The sequence below is a fragment of the Polyodon spathula genome, chromosome 18 (genome assembly GCF_017654505.1).
Source record: "Polyodon spathula isolate WHYD16114869_AA chromosome 18, ASM1765450v1, whole genome shotgun sequence".
Classification (NCBI taxonomy): Eukaryota; Metazoa; Chordata; class Actinopteri; order Acipenseriformes; family Polyodontidae; genus Polyodon; species Polyodon spathula.
This window is the reverse complement of record NC_054551.1, coordinates 18,663,682-18,688,070: the sequence shown is the minus strand read 5'-3', so window position 1 is coordinate 18,688,070 and position 24,389 is coordinate 18,663,682. Positions and strand designations below refer to the sequence as shown.

The 24,389-nt window shown below is 43.8% G+C and overlaps 1 protein-coding gene across 2 annotated transcripts in view; it reads left to right on the top strand.

Moving 5' to 3' along the window:
* Window positions 1–24,389, top strand: part of rabgap1l (RAB GTPase activating protein 1-like) — a 378,634-nt gene that overhangs the window by 53,781 nt on the left and 300,464 nt on the right. For both annotated transcript variants that reach the window (XM_041277492.1, XM_041277489.1), the window contains 2 exons: window positions 1,728–1,830; window positions 19,453–19,619. In XM_041277492.1, the coding sequence (XP_041133426.1) occupies window positions 1,728–1,830; window positions 19,453–19,619 (270 nt within the window). The remainder of the gene's footprint in view (window positions 1–1,727; window positions 1,831–19,452; window positions 19,620–24,389) is intronic.

Here is a 24,389-nt window from a genome sequence, read left to right as displayed (position 1 = left end):
TTAGTCGCACTCTCGTTATTTTGCTTCAAACGGATCCATTACCTAACTCCTGCTCATTTATTTTCTTCAAAAAATGTCTTAAGTTAAAACAAAACATGAAAAACAAAGAAAAAAACAACCTCTTGTTTGTGTCTTCATCAAGGTTCAAGTGGTGTGTGTGTGTGTGTGTGTGTGTGTGTGTGTGTGTGTATATATATATATATATATATATATATATATATATATATATATATATATATATATATATATATTACACACACACACACACACACACACACATTTATTTTACAAACCAAAACAAGAAAATGTAAATAAATAAACATACATACATATTTATAAAACTGATAACGATAGCAATTTTGTACTTTCCAACAGCAATTGGTTTACTATCAGATGAGCAAAAGCAACTGAACAACGCAGATAAATAAACTTAGAAGAAAACATTACAAAAACACACAGAACAAGAAGTTACAAAAAAAAGCCTAATGTCTTTTACTTTTTTTTGACAAAAGGGTATTCCTTTACCATGAGTCTAAGGCTGTTTACAATCAACACATAATGCGCTTCTCCACGCCGCCTTTCTGCAAAGGGCACAGCTGTCCGAAATAATTTTTATTACACTTGCCAACCTGGCATTGGCGGCTCTCAGCGGGGTTGCCAGCTTCAGCTGTGAGTACACGCTTGGCAGTCGCCCTCTGTTCCAAATGCTTCTTGCAAAACTCCTGTGCTAACTGAACAAAGATATTATATCCTTTGTAAATTCTTCTTCGTGCAAGTACCCAGGAGTTGATTGCTGATAGGTGTAATACATTGTAGCACACCTGAACAGGCCACTGGCGGGAGCCAGCTTCACAGAATACTTCTTGAAAACATCAGCTCCATATTTTGTTGCGTTGTAAAACTCCACGGTCTCTGTTATTTATTTTCACTAGTCCCAATGCTAATTGACTGACCAATGCAGCACAGCTGGCAAGCAAGCGCCAGCCTTTGAAAAGGCTGTTTCGAAAAATAATAGACTGTCTATCATTCACTCAGGCAGCGAGTAGAGACTAATCTAATTACAGCTACACAATACAATTGTTTTCTGTGTGGCCGTCAATGTGACTGCTCCCGGGGCTTTTAGGTATAATGTAATATATCTCATTTATGTCTGCGCTCCCGTGTTTCCTGCTTTGTGAGAATATTTAATACATATGGACAAAAAGGTACATGAACGCACAGCCCCATATGTGCTACACGACTGGAGAAAATTACATTTTAAAACCAAAAACCGCCAAAATGACTGCCGTTGGGTTTCTAGTGTTAACTGCACATTTGAGACCTTCCGTATCTAGCTAATGAAAGTGCAAAATTGGTAAGGTTATTTAGGCAATGTTTTTGATTTTTTTTTTTTATGGTTCTGGGATGTACACATCTGTGTTCTATTATTCCCATCACTCCAAAAAAGCAATAGCCCAATCACATTAAATGGCAGCTTAAACAGTTGGTGTAGACAGTATAATCAATGCAGATACACTACAGTTTGATTTGGGCATTTCTTCCAGCTGTGAATTTCCCCTTGTAACTACAGAGCCAGCGTTTTGTAAAGCCCAAACACTTTTTAAATGGTCTCAGTAGCTAGCTACAAATTGCTTGAGCATCACTTTTGACAGGTAGTAATTTTCAAATCATGTTGCTAAAAGATTGTGCTGTCTGCTTCTGTAATATACATTTGTGTTAATATGTAGGAGTCCATGGGGAAGAGTTCTGATGGGAAGGCATATGTTATTACTGGAACTTGGAGTCCCAATACGCCAGCTTTTCAGGTGCTTAATGAAGAGACCCCAAAAGGTAATTTTCTTTTGTTGCAGCTTGAAGTTGTAATGCATTCAAATTGCCTGGAAAGCATGGGGGGGGAGGTTAACAACTGGAGTGCCAGGTGCTTTTAATAAGGAGTGTAAAAGCTCTTTGCTTTAACGTTTTGCCACTACTACGCTGACAGATATTTTTCCTACAACCTATAATAATTGTACATAGCATATTTAAAGAGTATCCTTATGCAAGTTTCCCATAGTAAAAGCGTAGAAAATGTGTAATATAGCACTGTGAAATTATGGTAAAGCATAGGCAAGCATTGTAAAGCCAAGCCTGGTAAAGCATATTAAACATGGCAAACTATGCAAATTTACCGTCAGAAACTTTTATAAAGGTAACAGGATTGTAATCACTTTAATTTTGTTTTTTTCACTACCTTACATTTGATGATGTTTGCAGTCATTTCACGGTTCTGGACTCTTGAGTTCTATTTCTCACATATTGAATTCATTGGATATATCCTGGTTTCGAGCTTGCTTTGAATTTTTCTGGAGTATCCTCAGGCATTTATTTGATTTTAGTAAATGTAATACATTTTTGCAGAACAACCATTCTTTCAGGCCACTGTCAGTCACATACCTGAAAACATAAGACAGCTGAACTGCGTTTCCATCGTCGGTTGTTTAATCTACCATTACAGCTTTGTACTTGGCTTCCTGTACTTCTGCTGTTATCTCTTCTGAATTTTGTTAGAAGTACCCGAGAATACTGTGGCTCTTGACAAGCGATTGCTTAACATGCTGTCTTAGTCAGAGGAATTGGTGCCTTCATTGTGCCCTCTGAATGCCAGTTCTTGCTTGCCAAGGTAAACAACAAGGACCTCACATTTTTTTTCTTACTTGCTCATTGTGATGTATTGTTTCCCTATGCTTCTGCTCATACAGTTGATCATCAATCTGGGGGTTTGTCCAAACGTTTTGTGTTAGTGGCTTGCAAGTGACTTTGGGAACGCTCATGTTTTTGCGCTGACTTCACTAGACATCCTAGATTGCAGTAGCCAGTCCTGTTCCATATCGCCTTTTCTGTGCTGAAGTGCAATGTTTTTAATTGACAGCTACCAGTAAGCCACAGATACCTTTCAGAGCTTGAATCCTGGAAGTGGCGAGTATATCCCTTCCCTTCCTGCGTCAGCTCAGGTATTTGTGGTGTATACCTCAATTTTTTAACAATCTCCATTTTTTGGAGAATTGATTTTAGAAAAATTGATTCGGAACTAGTCTCAGAGACAGACTAAATATATTGGGAATATATATATATATATATATATATATATATATATAATATATATATATATATATATATATATATATATATATATATATATATATATATATATATTATATATGAGAAACTGAGAGGGTACCCATTTTTTTATGAGTTCTGGAAGTTGACAAATACAGGGCAAAGACGAGTGAGTCTAAAAAATACTCAGATATATATATATATATATATATATATATATTAATCTATATAATATATATATATATATAATTTTAAGATGATTTAACATGTTTCTTTAATTAATCAACCAGGTTAAATTAGACAATTAGTCTCGTCAGAGGGGATTACTGAGTTTTTAACCACACACACACACAGATATATATATATATATTATTATATTATATATAATATAGAATATCATATATATATATATATCATATATAATACTGTGCAAAAGTTTTAGGAAGGTGTGAAAAACTGCTGTAAAGTAAGTATGCTTTCAAAAATAGACATGTTATTAGTTTATATTTATCAATTAACAAAATGCAAAGTGAGTGAACAGAAGAAAAATCTACATCAAATCAATATTTGGTGTGACCACCCTCTGCCTTCAAAACAGCATCAATTCTTCTAGGCACACTTATTTTTTATTTATTACACACTATATCTTGCTTGCATAAGTATTCAACCCCCACACATTAATATTTGGTAGAGCCACCTTTCGCTGCAATAACAGCTTTAAGTCTTTTGGGGTAAATATGTACCAGATTTGCACCCAGTGTTGGAGTGATTTTGGCCCATTCTTCTTGGCAGATTTGCTCCAGGTTGTTCAGGTTGGTTGGACGACGCTTGTGGACCGCAATTTTCAAATAGTGCCGCAGATTTTCAATGGGATTGAGATCAGGACTTTGACTGGGCCACTGTAGGACATTCACCTTTGTGTTCTTGAGCCTCTCCAATGTTGCTTTGGCCTTGTGCTTGGGATCATTGTCCTGCTGAAAGGTGAATTTCCTCCCAAGCTTCAGTTTTTTACCGGACTGAAGCAGATTCTCTTGCAGTATTTTCTTGTATTTTGCTCCATCCATTCTTCCTTCAGTTGTAACAAGATGCCCAGTCCATGCTGATGAGAAGCATCCCCACAGCATGATGCTGCCACCATCATACTTCACTGTTGGGATGGTGTGTCTTGAGGCGTGGGCAGTGTTAGGTTTTTGCCACACATAGCGCTTTGAGTTTTGGCCAAAAAGCTCTATCTTGGTCTAATCTGACCACAAAACCTTTTTCCACAACACAGCTGGGTCACTCTCATGCTTTCTGGCAAACTCCAGACGTGCTTTCAGACGTTACTTTTTGAGTAACGGCTTCTTTCTTGCCACCCTCCCATACAGGCTAGTGTTATGCAGAGCTCTTGATATGGTTGACTGGTGCACCATTACTCCACTCCCAGCCACTGAACTCTGTAGCTCCTTCAAAGTGATTGTTGGCCTCTCTGTGTCTCCTTCTTGTTTGAGCGCTGAGTTTTGAGGGACGGCCTTTTCTTGGCAGTGCCTGATGCAGCTTCCACTTCCTTATTATTAATCCAACTGTGCTCACTGGGATATACAAACACTGTGATGCAAACGTGTGATGAGCGGTTTCTGCACTGCAACCCGACTATGATATCCCGCTCTGTGGATTTCTCGGCGGACCGTTTTTGATGAAACTGGCCTCTCGTGCCTCAGGTTGAAATTTATCAATTGATCTGCAGTTGCTCGCCTGTTTTGCCTTGCACTTCGAATTAATGCATGGATATCACGATCCTGGAGTATGCGATTCTGCCCGCTGTTGCCCTTTGCTGATGATGTCTATCACTCAGAATACCATGCCGACATCACCTTAGACACCGTTGCTCATGAAACATCAGCAAGTTGAGCTGTCTTGGTCACTGAAGCTCCTGCCAAACACGGCTCAACAATCACCCCTCTTTCAAAGTCACTGAGGTCTCCTCTTGCAGCCATGCTAGCCATAATTATAGGCAACCAGGCCTGTCCAGTATTTTTATGCATGATCCTAAGCATGCTGGGATGTTATTTACTTAACACATGAGCCACACCTGTGTGGAAGCCCTTGCTTTCCATATACTTGGTGCCCCTCATTTGTCCAGGAGTTTCCATATTTTTGTCCTGTGTGTGTGTTTGTGTATATGTGTGTATATATGTGTGTATATATATATATATATATATATATAGATATATATATATATATATATATCTATATATATATATATTATATATATATATAGTACTGTGCAAATGTTTTAGGCAGGTGTGAAAAAATGCTGTAAAGTAAGAATGCTTTCAAAAATAGACATGTTAATAGTTTATATTTATCAATTAACTAAATGCAAAGTGAGTGAACAGAAGAAAAATCTAAGTCAAATCTATATTTGGTGTCACCACACTTTGCCTTCAAAACAGCATCAATTCTTCTAGGTACACTTGCACAAAGTCAGGGATTTTGTAGGCATATAGTCAGGTGTATGATTAAACAATTATACCAAACAGGTGCTAATGATCATCAATTCAATATGTAGGTTGAAACACCATCATTAACTGAAACAGAAACAGCTGTGTAGGAGGAATAAAACTGGGTGAGGAACAGCCAAACTCAGCTAACAAGGTGAGGTTGCTGAAGACAGTTTACTGTCAAAAGTCATACACCATGGCAAGACTGAACACAGCAAGAAACGGGCAACGTTGAGGACCGTAGACACAGTGGTCGGCCAAGAAAACTTACTGCAGCAGATGAAAGACACATCATGCTTACTTCCCTTCGCAATCGGAAGATGTCCAGCAGTGCCATCAGCTCAGAATTGCTAGAAAACAGTGGGACCCTGGTACACCCATCTACTGTCCGGATAAGTCTCGTCAGAAGTGGCCTTCATGGAAGACTTGCGGCCCAAAAGCCATACCTCTGACATGGAAACAAGGCCAAGCGACTCAACTACGCACGAAAACACAGGAACTGGGGTGCAGAAAAATGGCAGCAGGTGCTCTGGACTGATGAGTCAAAATTTGAAATATTTCGCTGTAGCAGAAGGCAGTTTGTTCGCCGAAGGGCTGGAGAGCGGTACACGAGTGAGTGTCTGCAGGCAACAATGAAGCATGGTGGAGGTTCCTTGCAAGTTTGGGGCTGCATTTCTGCAAATGGAGTTGGGGATTTGGTCAGATTTAATGGTCTCCTCAATGCTGAGAAATACAGGCAAATACTTCTCCATCATGCAATACCATCAGGTAGGCATCTGATTGGCCCCAAATCTATTCTGCAGCATGACACGACCCCAAACATACAGAGAAAGTCATTAAGAACTATCTTCAGCGTGAAGAAGAACAAGGAATCCTGGAAGTGATGGTATGACCCCCAGAGAGCCCTGATCTCAACATCATCGAGTCTGTCTGGGATTACATGAAGAGAGAGAAGCAACTGAGGCTGCCTAAATCCACAGAAGAACTGTGGTTAGTTCTCCAAGATGTTTGGGCCAACCTACCTGCTGAGTTCCTTCAAAAACTGTGTGCAAGTATGCCTAGAAGAATTGATGCTGTTTTGAAGGCAGAGGGTGGTCACACCAAATATTGATTTGATGTAGATTTTTCTTCTGTTCACTCACTTTGCATTTTGTTAATTGATAAATATAAACTATTAACATGTCTATTTTTGAAAGCATTCTTACTTTACAGCATTTTTTCACATATATATATCTTATATATAATATATAATAGATATATCTACATAATTATATATATTATATATACTATTATATATATCTATCGTGTGTGTGTGTGTATATATAATATATATATATATATATATATATATATATATATATATATATATATATATATATATATATATATATATATAAATCCCAGACGACCGATTAACAGATGGGGCTGACAAAGTTGAAAACAAAGGTTATTTCATAAAGCTAAAGGACAATGACATTTTGCTATAGTCTGTGTGATTTTTCTCTTCGCCCTTATTTAAACTGAGCTTGACTGTATTAAAATATTGTTTACCAAGGTTATGTACAAAATCGGTACAAGAGTAAAATTTATTGGCAGTTTTTGTAGCTATATTCAGAGGGTTATGGATGGTATTTACAAAGGTCAGAGTCCCACATAGATTTCAAACTTGGTTAACCCTGGGCAATGAGGACTTCGCAGAAGGTTGTAACTGTAAGGTAATATGATGCATGTTGCTTTGCTAATTGCTGTGACAGAAGGCTTTTGTCACCATGCTGAGTGCTTATTTATATAATTTAGGAAGGTATCTGTGCTTTACAGCTCGAGTCAGTTTCATGTGTGATCTTGTCTCTTATGTACTACTTTGCATGACTGGGTGGGACAGAGCGATTAGGTGATTTGAGTCAGTTTGAAGGAGATTCATTTTCCTCTAGGTAACAGTAGATGTGCTTTAGATTTATCTTGAACTATATTTTCACTCTGTGTTACTGTGCTCAGTTGCATTCTTAGTGAAATCAGTATTAATGTACAGCTTCAGTAAGATTCAAACTTCTGTTTAAACCATGTTGGCCATTATGCTGAAATTATTTCACATCCTGGAGTCCTGAACGCAGTGTGCTATTGCACTTATAAAATGGCACCCCCCTCCCCTCCCACAGTGAATTGGTTGTCAAGTGAATCAGGCAGAGCTGTTCTAAAAGTTCCAAGCTGTGCTGGTACGGTGACATATCTTCACCAGTTGGAACACTTTTTAGCCAATGAGATTGCTCCCTCTGGTCTTATGATTTTTTAAAAATGTTATTAGAGGACCTTTAATTGCCAGGGAAGTTAATTCCAGGGGTTGGTTAGTATAACTGAATACATTTTTATTTAATGTTTCCTTAAGCTTTACCTTTTAGCCTATGTGTTATTCTCTTTTTTTTTTTTTTTTTTTATTAGACAGCCCTACTTATTATATAAAGTAAGTGGCAGAGTTTAAAGGTCGCTGTGGCAGGCTGGCGAGTGGATAGAGGCCCAGAGACAGACTGCAGTTCAAAAAAATAACTATTTTATTATAAATAAACAAAAATAAAGTGCACAAGGGCAAAATAACAGATACTCAAACACAAATAAAGCAAAAACAAAACTCACAAAAATAAAGTTTCCAGGCTGGGCAATGCCTTCACTGGATTTAGAAAATTCAAAAAACCACAAAACAAACACCAACCTGCTTCCTCAGCTCCCTTCTCCCAAATGAGAAGCTGAGGCCTCCTTTTATATCAGGTGGCTGGGCGCTGATTGATCGTTAATCAACCTAATCAACTAATCAACCCCAGCCACCTGAACATAATAAACCCAGGCAGGCAGGGGAAGTTAACCCCATCCCTGCCAATTTAAAAGGGCAGAGCTTTGCTCTGCCACACACCTCCCCCCATGTACAACGTACACCGGCCGCAATCGGCCAACTCCCCCCCTCCCCCCCCAAGAGTCCAATTATGTCCCTTGGGTGGGCTGTTATGGTGGGTGGTGGTGGGCGGGGTTGATGTCGGAGCCCCCAAGCCTTCTTTGGTTGAGGGGGCCCCGAATCTCCAAGGTAGCACGGCGACGGCGGCCCGGCTCCCTCTGGTGGCGGAGGCGGCGACGGCGGCCCGGCTCCCTCTGGTGGCGGAGGCGGCGGCGGCGGCCCGGCTCCCTCTGGTGGCGGAGGCGGCGACCGGCCCGGCTCCCTCTGGTGGCGGAGGCGGCGGCGGCGGCCCGGCTCCCTCTGGTGGCGAGCGGCGGTCGACCGGGCCGGCGGCGGCCACGGCTCCCTCGCGCCGCCGCCGGGCCGAGGGAGACCCACGGCCTCCGCCCGCGCGCCGCGGGCCGAGGGAGACCACGGCCAGGGCGGCGGCGGCGGCCCGGCTCCCTCTGGTGCTCGGAGGCGACGGCGGCCCGGCTCCCTCTGGTGGCGGAGGCGGAGGCGGCGGCCCCGGCCCCCTCTCCTTTCTCGGATGGCCTCCGCCACCGGGCCTCAGAGGGAGACACAAGAGACCCACGAGCGCCGGGGCTCGAGGGACCAACCGAGGAGGAGAGCCCCAAGAGAGCTCTGGTGGCTCCTCCCTCTCGGGCTCTGAGAGCGGCGGCGGCTCCTCCCTCTCGGGCTCTGAGAGCGGCGGCGGCTCCTCCTCCCTCTCGGGCTCTGAGAGCGGCGGCTCCTCCCTCTCTGGCTCTGGGAGCGGCGGCGGTGAGCTCCGAGCCTCTGCGCCGCACCGAGGGGAGCGAGAGCCCGAGACCCTCTAGAGGATCCTCCCCCTCTCGGGCTCTGAGAGCGGCGGCGGCTCCTCACCCCTCTCTGGCTCTGGGGGGAGCGACGGCAGATCCTCCTCCCTCTCTGGCTCTGGGAGCGACAGCAGATCCTCCTCCCTCTCTGGCTCTGGGAGCGACAGCAGATCCTCCTCCCTCTCTGGCTCTGGGAGTGACGGAGGCTCCTCCTCCCTCTCTGGCTCTGGGAGCGACAGCAGATCCTCCTCCCTCTCTGGCTCTGGGAGCGACAGCAGATCCTCCTCCCTCTCTGGCTCTGGGAGCGACGGCAGCTCCTCACTCCTCTCTGGCTCTGGGAGCGACAGCAGATCCTCCTCCCTCTCTGGCTCTGGGAGCGACAGCAGATCCTCCTCCCTCTCTGGCTCTGGGAGCGACGGCAGATCCTCCTCCCTCTCTGGCTCTGGGAGCGACGGCAGATCCTCCTCCCTCTCTGGCTCTGGGAGCGACGGCAGATCCTCCTCCCTCTCTGGCTCTGGGAGCGACGGCAGATCCTCACTCCCTCTCTGGCTCTGGGAGCGACGGCAGATCCTCCTCCCTCTCTGGCTCTGGGAGCGACGGCAGCTCCTCACCCCTCTCTGGCTCTGGGAGCGACGGAGGCTCCTCCTCCCTCTCTGGCTCTGGGAGCGACAGCAGATCCTCCTCCCTCTCTGGCTCTGGGAGCGACAGCAGATCCTCACCCCTCTCTGGCTCTGGGAGCGACAGCAGATCCTCCTCCCTCTCTGGCTCTGGGAGCGACGGCAGATCCTCACCCCTCTCTGGCTCTGGGGACGACGGCAGGCTCCTCACCCCTCTCTGGCTCTGGGGACGACGGAGGCTCCTCACCCCTCTCTGGCTCTGGGAGCGACGGCGGCTCCTCACCCCTCTCTGGCTCTGGGGACGACGGCAGCTCCTCACCCCTCTCTGGCTCTGGGGACGACGGCAGCTCCTCACCCCTCTCTGGCTCTGGGGACGAAGGCAGCTCCTCGCCCCTCTCTGGCTCTGGGGAGCGACGGCAGCTCCTCGCCCCTCTCTGGCTCTGGGAGCGACGGCAGCTCCTCCCCCCTCTCTGGCTCTGGGAGCGACGGCAGCTCCTCGCCCCTCTCTGGCTCTGGGAGCGACGGCAGCTCCTCGCCCCTCTCTGGCTCCCGGGAAGGCGGCTCACCCCTCTCTGGCTCTCGGGAAGGCGGCTCACCTCTCTTTATTGGAGTGACCGGTGGATCTCCCATGTCTACCGCCAGGTAATTAACCACCATGAGGGCAACCTCTGGGAAGGACGCCGGGTGGTGTTGTTCCTCCCACTGTTCCCACCTCTCCCCATCTCGACGCCACAGCGTGTTGATAACTATGGGGAGATCGTGGACGAGGTCTGCCTCAGGGTGCATCAACCAGTCCCAGATCTCCTGGGACGGTGGTGAAGGTGGTGGTGCTGGAGGTAGTGGGGTGGCCCCTGATGCCCGGGGTGAACACTGCACCTCTTCCTGGGCCTGGTTGTAGGGGCATCCTGCCCAGTTGTGGCCGTCCTCCTCACACCGGCCACACCAGTTTGCCGGTGGCACGTCTGGGCAGGACCGCCAACGATGGTCTTCCTTCCCGCACCAGGAACACCAGGGGAAGAGGCTGGCCGGGTCCTCCAGCGGTGGCTGCAGCAGCTTACATTTCTTCAGCTGCTTTTCCTGCCTTTGCCGCTGTCTGCTCTTCTTTCCCATTTTTTTTTTTTTTTTTTTTTTAAAAAAAAAAAAAAAAAAAAAAAAAAAAAAAAAATTATCCCAAAAATTCCACCAAACAAAACAAAAATACTGCTCTGAGCCTCTAGGTGGCGCTATCCCACTTCTGACACCAAATGTGGCAGGCTGGCGAGTGGATAGAGGCCCAGAGACAGACTGCAGTTCAAAAAAATAACTATTTTATTATAAATAAACAAAAATAAAGTGCACAAGGGCAAAATAACAGATACTCAAACACAAATAAAGCAAAAACAAAACTCACAAAAATAAAGTTTCCAGGCTGGGCAATGCCTTCACTGGATTTAGAAAATTCAAAAAACCACAAAACAAACACCAACCTGCTTCCTCAGCTCCCTTCTCCCAAATGAGAAGCAGAGGCCTCCTTTTATATCAGGTGGCTGGGCGCTGATTGATCGTTAATCAACCTAATCAACTAATCAACCCCAGCCACCTGAACATAATAAACCCAGGCAGGTAGGGGAAGTTAACCCCATCCCTGCCAATTTAAAAAGGGCAGAGCTTTGCTCTGCCACACACCTCCCCCCATGTACAACGTACACCGGCCGCAATCGGCCAACTCCCCCCTCCCCCCAAGAGTCCAATTATGTCCCTTGGGTGGGCTGTTATGGTGGGTGGTGGTGGGCGGGGTTGATGTCGGAGCCCCCAAGCCTTCTTTGGTTGAGGGGGCCCCGAATGTCCAAGGTAGCATGGCGACGGCGGCCCGGCTCCCTCTGGTGGCGGAGGCGGCGACGGCGGCCCGGCTCCCTCTGGTGGCGGAGGCGGCGACGGCGGCCCGGCTCCCTCTGGTGGCGGAGGCGGCGGCGGCGGCCCGGCTCCCTCTGGTGGCGGAGGCGGCGGCGGCGGCCCGGCTCCCTCTGGTGGCGGAGGCGGCGGCGGCGGCCCGGCTCCCTCTGGTGCCGGAGGCGGCGGCGGCGGCCCGGCTCCCTCTGGTGGCGGAGGCGGCGGCGGCCCGGCTCCCTCTGGTGGCGGAGGCGGCGGCGGCGGCCCGGCTCCCTCTGGTGGCGGAGGCGGCGGCGGCGGCCCGGCTCCCTCTGGTGGCGGAGGCGGCGGCGGCGGCCCGGCTCCCTCTGGTGCCGGAGGCGGCGGCGGCGGCCCGGCTCCCTCTGGTGGCGGAGGCGGAGGCGGCGGCCCGGCTCCCTCTGGTGGCTCCTCCCTCTCGGGTTCTGAGAGTGGCGGCGGCTCCTCCCTCTCGGGCTCTGAGAGCGGCGGCGGCGGCTCCTCCCTCTCGGGCTCTGAGAGCGGCGGCGGCTCCTCCCTCTCGGGCTCTGAGAGCGGCGGCGGCTCTCCTCCCTCTCGGGCTCTGAGAGCGGCGGCGGCTCTCCTCCCTCTCGGGCTCTGAGAGCGGCGGCGGCTCCTCACCCCTCTCTGGCTCTGGGGGCGACGGCAGATCCTCCTCCCTCTCTGGCTCTGGGAGCGACAGCAGATCCTCCTCCCTCTCTGGCTCTGGGAGCGACAGCAGATCCTCCTCCCTCTCTGGCTCTGGGAGTGACGGAGGCTCCTCCTCCCTCTCTGGCTCTGGGAGCGACAGCAGATCCTCCTCCCTCTCTGGCTCTGGGAGCGACAGCAGATCCTCCTCCCTCTCTGGCTCTGGGAGCGACGGCAGCTCCTCACTCCTCTCTGGCTCTGGGAGCGACGGCAGATCCTCCTCCCTCTCTGGCTCTGGGAGCGACGGCAGATCCTCCTCCCTCTCTGGCTCTGGGAGCGACGGCAGCTCCTCACTCCTCTCTGGCTCTGGGAGTGACGGAGGCTCCTCCTCCCTCTCTGGCTCTGGGAGCGACAGCAGATCCTCCTCCCTCTCTGGCTCTGGGAGCGACAGCAGATCCTCCTCCCTCTCTGGCTCTGGGAGCGACGGCAGCTCCTCCTCCCTCTCTGGCTCTGGGAGCGACAGCAGATCCTCCTCCCTCTCTGGCTCTGGGAGCGACAGCAGATCCTCCTCCCTCTCTGGCTCTGGGAGCGACGGCAGATCCTCCTCCCTCTCTGGCTCTGGGAGCGACGGCAGATCCTCCTCCCTCTCTGGCTCTGGGAGCGACGGCAGCTCCTCACTCCTCTCTGGCTCTGGGAGCGACAGCAGATCCTCACCCCTCTCTGGCTCTGGGAGCGACAGCAGATCCTCCTCCCTCTCTGGCTCTGGGAGCGACGGCAGCTCCTCACTCCTCTCTGGCTCTGGGAGTGACGGAGGCTCCTCCTCCCTCTCTGGCTCTGGGAGCGACAGCAGATCCTCCTCCCTCTCTGGCTCTGGGAGCGACAGCAGATCCTCATCCCTCTCTGGCTCTGGGAGCGACAGCAGATCCTCCTCCCTCTCTGGCTCTGGGAGCGACGGCAGATCCTCACCCCTCTCTGGCTCTGGGAGCGACGGCAGCTCCTCACCCCTCTCTGGCTCTGGGGACGACGGCGGCTCCTCACCCCTCTCTGGCTCTGGGAGCGACGGCGGCTCCTCACCCCTCTCTGGCTCTGGGGACGACGGCAGCTCCTCACCCCTCTCTGGCTCTGGGGACGACGGCAGCTCCTCACCCCTCTCTGGCTCTGGGGACGACGGCAGCTCCTCCTCCTCTCTCTGGCTCTGGGGACGACGGCAGCTCCTCGCCCCTCTCTGGCTCTGGGAGCGACGGCAGCTCCTCGCCCCTCTCTGGCTCTGGGAGCGACGGCAGCTCCTCGCCCCTCTCTGGCTCTGGGAGCGACGGCAGCTCCTCGCCCCTCTCTGGCTCTGGGAGCGACGGCAGCTCCTCCCCCTCTCTGGCTCTCGGGAAGGCGGCTCACCCCTCTCTGGCTCTCGGGAAGGCGGCTCACCTCTCTTTATTGGAGTGACCGGTGGATCTCCCATGTCTACCGCCAGGTAATTAACCACCATGAGGGCAACCTCTGGGAAGGAGGCCGGGTGGTGCTGTTCCTCCCACTGTTCCCACCTCTCCCCATCTCGACGCCACAGCGTGTTGATAACTATGGGGAGATCGTGGACGAGGTCTGCCTCAGGGTGCATCAACCAGTCCCAGATCTCCTGGGACGGTGGTGAAGGTGGTGGTGCTGGAGGTAGTGGGGTGGCCCCTGATGCCCAGGGTGAACACTGCACCTCTTCCTGGGCCTGGTTGTAGGGGCATCCTGCCCAGTTGTGGCCGTCCTCCTCACACCGGCCACACCAGTTTGCCGGTGGCACGTCTGGGCAGGACCGCCAACGATGGTCCTCCTTCCCGCACCAGGAACACCAGGGGAAGAGGCTGGCCGGGTCCTCCAGCGGTGGCTGCAGCAGCTTACATTTCTTCAGCTGCTTTTTCCTGCCTTTGCCGCTGTCTGCTCTTCTTTCCCATTTTTTTTTTTTTTTTCAAAAAAAAAAAAAAAAAAAAAAAAAAAAAAAAAAATATCCCAAAAATTCCACAAAAAAAAACAAAAATACTGCTCTGAGCCTCTAGGTGGCGCTATCCCACTTCTGACACCAAATGTGGCAGGCTGGCGAGTGGATAGAGGCCCAGAGACAGACTGCAGTTCAAAAAAATAACTATTTTATTATAAATAAACAAAAATAAAGTGCACAAGGGCAAAATAACAGATACTCAAACACAAATAAAGCAAAAACAAAACTCACAAAAATAAAGTTTCCAGGCTGGGCAATGCCTTCACTGGATTTAGAAAATTCAAAAAACCACAAAACAAACACCAACCTGCTTCCTCAGCTCCCTTCTCCCAAATGAGAAGCTGAGGCCTCCTTTTATATCAGGTGGCTGGGCGCTGATTGATCGTTAATCAACCTAATCAACTAATCAACCCCAGCCACCTGAACATAATAAACCCAGGCAGGCAGGGGAAGTTAACCCCATCCCTGCCAATTTAAAAGGGCAGAGCTTTGCTCTGCCACAGTCGCATTGGTAGGTTTTTCCGTGGAAAAATAAAAATGACTCACGTTTTTCTCACGCTACTTTTGGTAGTACCTTTTCAGGTAATTTGGGGTTTCAGGTAGTTTTAATTTTGGGGAAAGAAATTTTCCTTCCAAATGCAAACACCCTGATTCATCTTCAGATATGGGAGGGTATGTATATTTAAATGTTTCTGTCTGCGTTCCAATTTGGCTTACATCTCCTTCAGAACACTGCTGCTAGAATTCTAACTAAAACCAGAAAAAGTGAACATATTACTGCAGTTTTGGCCTCTTTGCACTGGCTTCCTGTGCAGTTTAAAATTGATTTTAAGATATGTGCTTTTAACTTAAGACCCTGAATGGATTAGCACCCAGTTACCTACAGCAATTATTGACCATCTAAACTCCTAACTGCACCCTTAGATCACAGGATACAGGGCTGCTGCTTGAAAGTTGTGACTCTTACTGGTTTTAAGTCTAGATTGAAAACGTATTTTACAAAATCGCTTTTCTATCTTAATTTTCCTATTTTACAATATGAACTGCATTTGCTTTTGTCCTTTTTTATTCTAATTTTGTAATTTTTTTTTTTTGTATTAGACTTTTAATTGGTCTATTGCTACAAACTCGCTTTTTTAATTAAGTGGTTTGATTGTTCTTTGTTCTTTTTTTGTGTATGAAATGCTTTGGGATCCTTGTGAATTGTTGTTGTTAACAGTTGATGGTGTCAATTCCACAGCCTAGTGCATCAGCACTACAACTAGAACAATGTTCAGGACTTCCCTGTGCAGAGAAATGCGGTGTTTACAAATCTGTAAGGTCTTGGAGAGAACTGTCAGCCGTCAGCTTTTTTTTACTCTGCAAGCCCACTGTGCAGCCATTTCCAGAGCTTACAGCGCCAGAGGACCACACAGTTCTGAATTGCGTACAGGCTGGCCTGCAGGCACCCGGCCAGCCACAGGGGTCGCTGGTGTGCGGCCAAGGACTCCCTAGCCAACCTAAGCCCGGGCAGTGCTTGGATAATTGTGCACAGCCCCCTGGGGACTCCACAGTCGGCAGTGTCATAGCTTGGATTCAAACCAGTGATCTCCAAGCTATAGGGCCTTTACCGGATGCGCCACTCATGAGCTCCCTACAAATGTATTTTATTGTGGCTTTCTTTGTTTCGTCTTGCAAAGTGCTTTGAGATACTTTTTGTAGCAACTCCAGCTCCGGCATCAGCCACTCGGGCTCCAGCAGTAGCTTCTCTGGCTCTGGAGACGGTAGCATGGCCGTTCTTCCCTCAATTAACTGCACAAGCAGTTGCCGCTGTTGTTGCTTTTGCTGCAGTAGCAACGTTCGCTCCTGTTGTAGGTCTTCCAGCTCCTGTTGTATTCCCCTACTCTTGGCCACCTGGTGCTTTTCTGCCCACTGGGCTACTAGTTGCTCCATTTTCTTTTCCTTTTTTTTCTTCATATGCAGTTTCCACCTGGGTCGCTTTTTCCATGTTTTTTGTTCTTCTAAAACATATCTTGCTCAGTGAACTAGGTTTAAGAGATTTTACTTCAGCTATAGGTGGTCGCTCAAGCCTGGTGCTGTAGCCCACAGCAATAATGCAGGAGATCACTTCTGGCACAAATTCCCAGATGTGCTGTAATACATTTTGGGGTACAAACGTGACATTTTTTGTCCTTGGTAGGTTACCATGATAGATGCTACTTAAGGCTGCTATACAATGACAAGCATCTTATTGCTAAGGGACAGAAAAGTCTAGACTTAAAGCAGTCACCTATCCGATGACCAAATACAAAGATAATTAGTGTGAAGGATGAAAAAAAAAAAAAGAAATCTTTCAGTATTGTGCAAAAGACTTCGTTTGTTTATTTATTCATTCATTCATTCATTCATTCAGTGCAAAGGCCTACAGTTTTTAATTTATAGTAGCTTCAGTATTTATTATAACCTTGCTTATAAAACAATTGAACTTTAAACTGTTTAATAAATGGTGACACTTAAAAATAAATAAAAAGCAACCGCTGGTACTGTGTTCTTATTTGGTCAGAGAGGCTTGCCAGGACTACTTCCAGCAGCTCCCGGGTATTGATAAAGAATTGCTTTGTACGGCCTTTCGTTATAGTAGAAAGTTGCATGAGGTTACATCACAAACAGGATCTTCACTGCTGAAGTTTCATGAACATAAGGTATGACTTTCGGACACATTTCCATGCTAATAAAAAAAAAAAAAAAAGTAGTTGTTGGTCAATTTATGTGCGAGAGAAGGCGAATTACCCACCCTTTAAGTTGTACCATGTTTTGGCAATGCACTTCCTATAGCGTGAGGTAGCTTGATATGTAAGGGTTTGAGGATTGATCTAGTAACCCAGGCTGACACCTGGGTATGTCACAACAATGTAGAGAGAATTTGGAGTTTCTAAACTGCATGGAAACCCGGCCATTGTCACATGATTCAAATGGAATAAGCAAGGCTGTTCAGTACTGGCACTTAGGATTCCCCAAACAATCTCAAAGCCGTGTAAAGGCTGATATCATCTAACTTAACATTAGAGCAATAGAACCCAGAATGATTACAAACACCATAAAATAGTAAATGAAAAAAGCAATTTCCAGCTACTACATACTCCTTAAATTACAGTAGCAAGTCTCGTTACTTGTGTCATGTGATGCTGTTTAACTTTGTGAATTTTCCAAGCTGTTTTAGAATCTGCTTTAAACTGAACTGCTCTCCTGGTCAGGAGGGAGGATAGTAGGGATGGGACGGTATAAAATTTGCACGGTATGATAACCGTTAAAAAAAATACCGTGGTAACCTTAATATCACAGTATACAGTACATCATACAAGTTATCAAATAAAAGCTCAAAAGAAGAAAGACTAATGTAAATCACTTAAATTACCGTAATTCACAAAAATAAAACCAACAAAACACACTTCCTTTTTTTTTTTTATAAAGACAATCAGAATAATAATTAAAAAAAAAAAAAATGAAGTTGTACACTATCAACTTTATACTACAACTGTATTAAGATCTATTATATGCTCAAAATGATGTGTTGCTGTAGTTTGTGAAAAACATTTTAACGTATAAAATTAAATAAATAAACAAATAAATAAATACTTTGTTTAGCTGATGGCAAATACAATTGGGAAATGGTCGGTCTTTTGCTTAAACCATAAACATGTACGACAGGTTATTATTTAAGAGCAGAGAAGTTTTCTCAATTCAAAAGAAACCTATTGTATGGCAAATAATATACATATATATATATAAATATATATATATATATATATATATATATATATATATATATATATATATATAATATTATTGGATTTACATTTACGACATTGCAGAAGCAAGCTTCCAATGATTACACATGCAGAGTTTGTTAAAAAAAAAAAAAAAAAAAAAAAAAAAACTAAAACTTGTTACAACTAGTTTAAACAAAACTACATTGATTATAAGTGGGCGATCCTGCTGCAGTTGCGGGACTGTGCTAGTTTTGTTTGAGACATTGGTCGTGTTCTTATAGTGCAGATTTCCGCAGTTCTGCACAGTGCTGCACAGAATCTCGGAGATGCGCTGTATACTTAATACACTCAATACAGCAACGTAAATATGTGCAGATTCTGCATAGCCCAGCGCAGCTTTGAAATATTATTATGGGAGGCTGGCTGCGGCTGTGAACCAAAGGGACAATGCAAAGATCACAAGTGGACCTGCTAATCGTAATGCAAATAACCACTAAAACTGCTGCTGCCACCTTGTTAGCAGAGGCGAACGACATTTTATCAGTATACAATGAAGCCGTGAACAGCCTTGTTCACGCTATATTAACTAAATAAATCAATTATTTAAAAAAAAAAAAAAAAAAAAAAAACATAATGTACTAAATCCGTGCTAAGTGATGTATAATTTTACAATAAAGTTAATGTTTATCTATTACATTAAACTGACTGTTGATAATCCAGACAAATGTAAATATAGCACGTTGAACTGTATGCTACGCTGCAAGGTTTGGAGAAGGCATTTCTCTAAAAGCTGCGTGTGACGTCAGAAAGACAGCAGCCAAGAGCAGCCGGTGCAGCAAGCGCTGGGTAACAGGCTGCAGCAATTGAAACTTGTATTCTGTGTCGTTGACAGTCTCCTTCAAAACCATTATCAAAATACAGTATCAGTTCACAAAAAGATCTTCCTCAGACACTTTGCTAAGGCTGCAAGTACCATCGCTTGATTTAGAAGAAGCATGTTTGCAGTTGAAAAAATGCGTTAACTGGTGTATACCTGAATTATGATAATTGCGGTTTAGAATAAAAGCGACGGTATTAATACCGTAATGTACTGTACCTAAACCGCGGTAAACCGAAAAACCGGTATACAAACCCATCCCTAGAGGATAGCACTTTGTATTTTATACCACAGCAGCTTGGTTTCAATGTGGCTGGTGTTCTGGTATAGCTGCTCCCTGACCTGACATAGAGACAGTGTTTTTATGTGTCTCTCTGATTGCTCTCTTTTTTTGTAGACAAGCAGGTGTACATGACCGTGGCTGTGGACCTGGTGGTCACAGAAGTGCTGGAGCCAGTTCGCTTCCTATTGGAGACGATCGTTCGTGTTTACCCAGCTAATGAGAGGTTCTGGTACTTCAGCAGGAAAACCTTCACTGAAACCTTCCACCTGAAACTCAAACAGGTACAGTACTGATTCTGCAGACCATCCGGACATCCATACAGTGTGCAATTATGTACAATACTGTGGTGCCCATAAATATTACCTCAATCTTCATTGCTCTTGACAACATTTTCTGAAACTTTGTGCAACGTTGTGCAGTTAAAATGTTTAAATACACATCTGTTGCAAGATGGTGTTTATTATGTTTTTTATTTTAAATGTACAAACTTAGCCTTTCAGCAAGAGCAGTGATGCAGTGCTTCATGTATCTTTGAAGGTCATTTGTAAATCTTCTGTTTAAGATCACTGTTCATATAGTGAAAATAAGAAATGGTATTTTGTGTGTGTATATATATATATGTAATATATATATATATATATATATATATATATATATATATATATATATATATATATATATATATATATATATATATATATATATATATATTTAAATAATTAATTGCCTTACTACCTTTAGTTACACTTTAAAGTCAATGCTTTGAATATGAAAACTAATACTGCTTGAAATATATTCAGTGACGAAAATTACTACATTTTTATTCCTTCATGTAGCAGAAGTTTTAAATGATTATTCAAAAGATGTCATGCAGAGTATATCGGTGTCTTTCTCTCCTTTCTCTAAAATGTCATTTGAAATTATATTTTGGTTTTCTAATTCAGATTAAAGAATATTTGAACTGAAAGAATATTCAAATTAACCCATGTTTGTCCCAACAGTATTAAATCATTGAAAATATTTTGGATTTACAGACACCCTCAATTCCGGCTGTGCTCATTCCACTCTGCTTTAGGGGGCTGTCTGTGTGCTGATACTGTGATAAAGTGATACAATATGTATGTTTTGAGCTCCCCTGAAACATCTGGTGGTTGATAAAGGTTGTTTAACCTCTTCTCTTTTACACAATTCATTTTCTGATTTACACAGAAACTGATGATGCAGGCATACATTATGTTTAGGCAACCTTGACACTTTCAGTAGACCTGACATTTTCAATACAAAATCTGTAAAAATATCTCTTTAAAAATCTATTAGTAACCTGTTGCTAAAAACTATTAATATACGTAGTGCTATGAAATGATAAACCGTGTTTTATATTGCTAAATATCATTCTAAACTAATTAGACCAGCAGCACGACTGATATTATTCAATTTTTAATGCTGTTATCCCCCTGAGACGAGGTATAATGCGCCTGATATATTTAAAAGCTCATTAAAATATGGTCTTCCATCGCATGGCGAGGACGAGGTCCTACAGCATGTTATTTCAGCTCTCATTAAGTGAAGGAAATTCATATATAATTATTATCACAAATAATGGGTTGAGGAAATCGTGGGATCTGTTGAGATGATTGCTGTGGTTTAGTAGTTGAGGGTCAGAATTATTCCCTTTTTAAAGGGCAAGTGGACATCCCTTACATTACACATGCACTATTGCAATTTTTTTTTTACTTTTAAATGAGAAAAATAAAATAAAAATAATAAACGACATTGTGTTTTATCAGAGGTTTAAACTATTTATCAGGATTTGCATTCATTTTTATCATTTTATAATGTCCTATTACCATTGATAGTTAGAAATGTAATGTGAAAATGTGTGTACAATTTTAAATACCATAAATACAAATAATATTGAAATATGACCTTAATTATTAAAACAAATCTTTTATAAAAAGTGAATGACAGTTTTCACAAAAGGTTATTCTATTAGAGCCTTAGTTAACTGTAACAGATGAAAATAATAGCTTTTAATAATTTAAGAGCATTTATTTAAGAGCATTTATTTACATTCTTGAAGAAGCGATTTACATAAAAAAACTCAAAAAAAATCCTAGCATGATTGTCTCACATTTTTAGCAATAGCTTTTTGTGCTGATACCTTCTTAGCTTTTCAGATGTCTATGCTGTCTAAAATACTGAATTAAAAAAAAAAAAAAAGTTAAAAATACATTTGTTTTTAAAAATAATTCCAAATCTGAATTTAGATAGTCCTACCTTTTTGTTTTAGATTTGCTAAACATTAGTATAGTATAGTCGCGTATAGTCAAGGTGATCGGATGTCTGTACGTGTCTCACACTTTACATTTTCCATATATCTGGAAAATCGTTCTCTAATTGGGATGAAACTTGTTTTCACTATCAGCAGAAGTTATTGAGCGTATTAGATTGTGGGATTCATGGAAGTGTCTGTCTGTACATATATCCACCTGTATTGTACGTCACATTCTTGCATCTGGAAACCTGCTTATTTAACTGTGATGAAATCTGGTGTTTATATTTTTATGTTATTGTGAGTATCAGATGATATAGCTGCCACACTGTACATTTCAACATGTATCTTGAACACAAGAAACTGATTCTGAGAGACACCTGATTGTCTTACTTAATGACTTCTAGGTCTTGTAGACCACTCCGTGGAAGTATTAATTAATTAATTTACCATTTCTACTTCTGTACTGTTGATTTACATCATGGTCATCACCTTTTCTGTTCTGCGGGGGATGTATGTGTGGACTGTCCATTTCAACTACCAGAACACAAGCACTGTCTAGTCAAACCATTTCCTAGTGTTGAAGGCTGATGACGAGGACATTCTCTATGCCATCCAGGCATGAGGAGTTAATAGAGAAGGAACACCGTTACTAGTTAAGAAACTTAACACGTTTTGCTTGGTGGCAAGACTTTCAAATTGCTTGATTGCTTTTTTTAAACTAACGTGCCTGAAACATGTATCTTAGTGCTGGTGGTTCATAAGCATTAATCCTCAAAAAACAAGGGCAGGAGAGGGAGCGAAGTTGACTCTGCAAAAAAAAATGTGCAGCTGTATCAAACAGTTGACAGAAGAAAACCCTGTATATGTGGACTGTAGAACAAAACAAACTTTTTTTTTTCCCTTAACTGTCTGCTGTCCCACAAAATCCTGTTTGCATACACACTAGCACCAGTCCCTAACCCACACACATTTTCCTGGCCATTTTGCATTCACTTTATTTCTAGACAGTTTCGGTTCTGATTAGACCAGAACATTTTAATCCACCAGTTACATGTTGTAGTAGTGATCTTAAGCAAACTATATTTAAATATTCAATGTGGTTGATTCATAATCCAATATTGATTGTTCATGTTCATAATTAGAACTATGTGTATGGTGAACAATTAGATGAACATGTATGTACTGGGGCTAGTGGCGAATAGTCAACTGGAAAAGTGACGGTCGACCTCCGACTCTCGTAGTCGACTAATCACACGCTTCATTCCAAAGCAGCAGTAACAATGTAGTAATGTGTTTGTGTCTTTAAAGTGTATACTAGTAGTAATCTAGCAATGCCAATATTTTAATTGTATTCAGCTATTTGAATTAAATGTAAAGTAATTGTGAAGCTTGTAGTTTCAGATAGACAGAAGTTCAGTTGCTGTTACAATCTATTACATACAAGTTACATTTTAGAACATTAATAAGCAGTTTTAAAATATTCCACATGGTTTTAAAATATAGTGCACAAACAGCAAACAGCAAAGTGTTACAAAAATGTAGGTACACAAATACATCACCAGATTTTATGAAATATATTATACCCATGGTCGTTTTACCCACAGTATGTACAGAATGGTATACAGTAAAAATGAGCAATGACTAGTTTAATGAAAATTGGATAAGTGGTATTTATGGCCTATTAGGTGAGCAAATGTGTGTGTGTGTGTGTGTGTGTGTGTGTGTGTGTGTGTGTGTGTGTGTTAACAAAAAATATGTGCCTCCATAAATCCCCACTATCTTGACTTTTAATAATTTATGCTAAGTAATTAGGGGTTCAATAAAATAATTGCACAGTTCTCCTGTGCAGACTGTCAGAGTTTTTACATTAAGATTAATAGAAATAATAACTAGATATAACAATAGCTTTAAACATAGACCCAGCAGCATTGATCGTTGGGCAGTCACCACAGTAAACCTATCCCCCCCAAAAAAACTCTGCTCTTGCTCACCTCTAAACTTTGTCTGCCTCGTGCAGTTGTGATAGCCATTTGCTGAGCTGTGGTAATTCTGTACCGGTGTCGTAGGGAAAAATTAGACAGGGGAAAAAGTAGATCACGCAAGCGCAATAAGGTAAAATGAAGGCGTGGCAGCTATTTGATTAATGGGGAAGTTAATTGCACTCAGCATTTTCTGTCTGATCATTTTATTTGCCAGATTGTATGGTTCACACACCTCTTTCTTGGTTTTATTTATTTTCTTTCTAAAATATGTGTGATGCAAAGTTTTCTGTTATGTCTTTATACTCAGACTAAAGTGTTAAACTTTGTCAACTTTTTCTGCTGGTGTGTATTTAAAAATGCCGTTGTTAGTGAGATATAGGCTGTAGTTGATGTGTGATCGCAAAGATTTATTTACTGTATATTATTAAAAGGCTTTACATATCAAAATGCTGTCAGTCTTTAATCGAAATTAAAATGTTTTAGTAATATATTCTAATGACATACAATCATACAGTATTTTTAGTATTGCTTATACTATTTTGTCATTAGGTCTAGCGGTAACTGTCACAGTTTACAAAGACTAAACTTTATGATCCTAGTGTTAAAGAAAAACAAAAGACTAGAAGAACTCAGCATGACAGCTAAATTAGAAAAAACCTCGAGTTGCAATAACGTTTGTTAAACAGACATACAAATTACACTTACAAACTTCATTTTAAATTATGTATTTATTGTTAATGTATATTACAGCATTCTCTTCTCTATCATTATACTGTCAAATACGTCCACAAAAT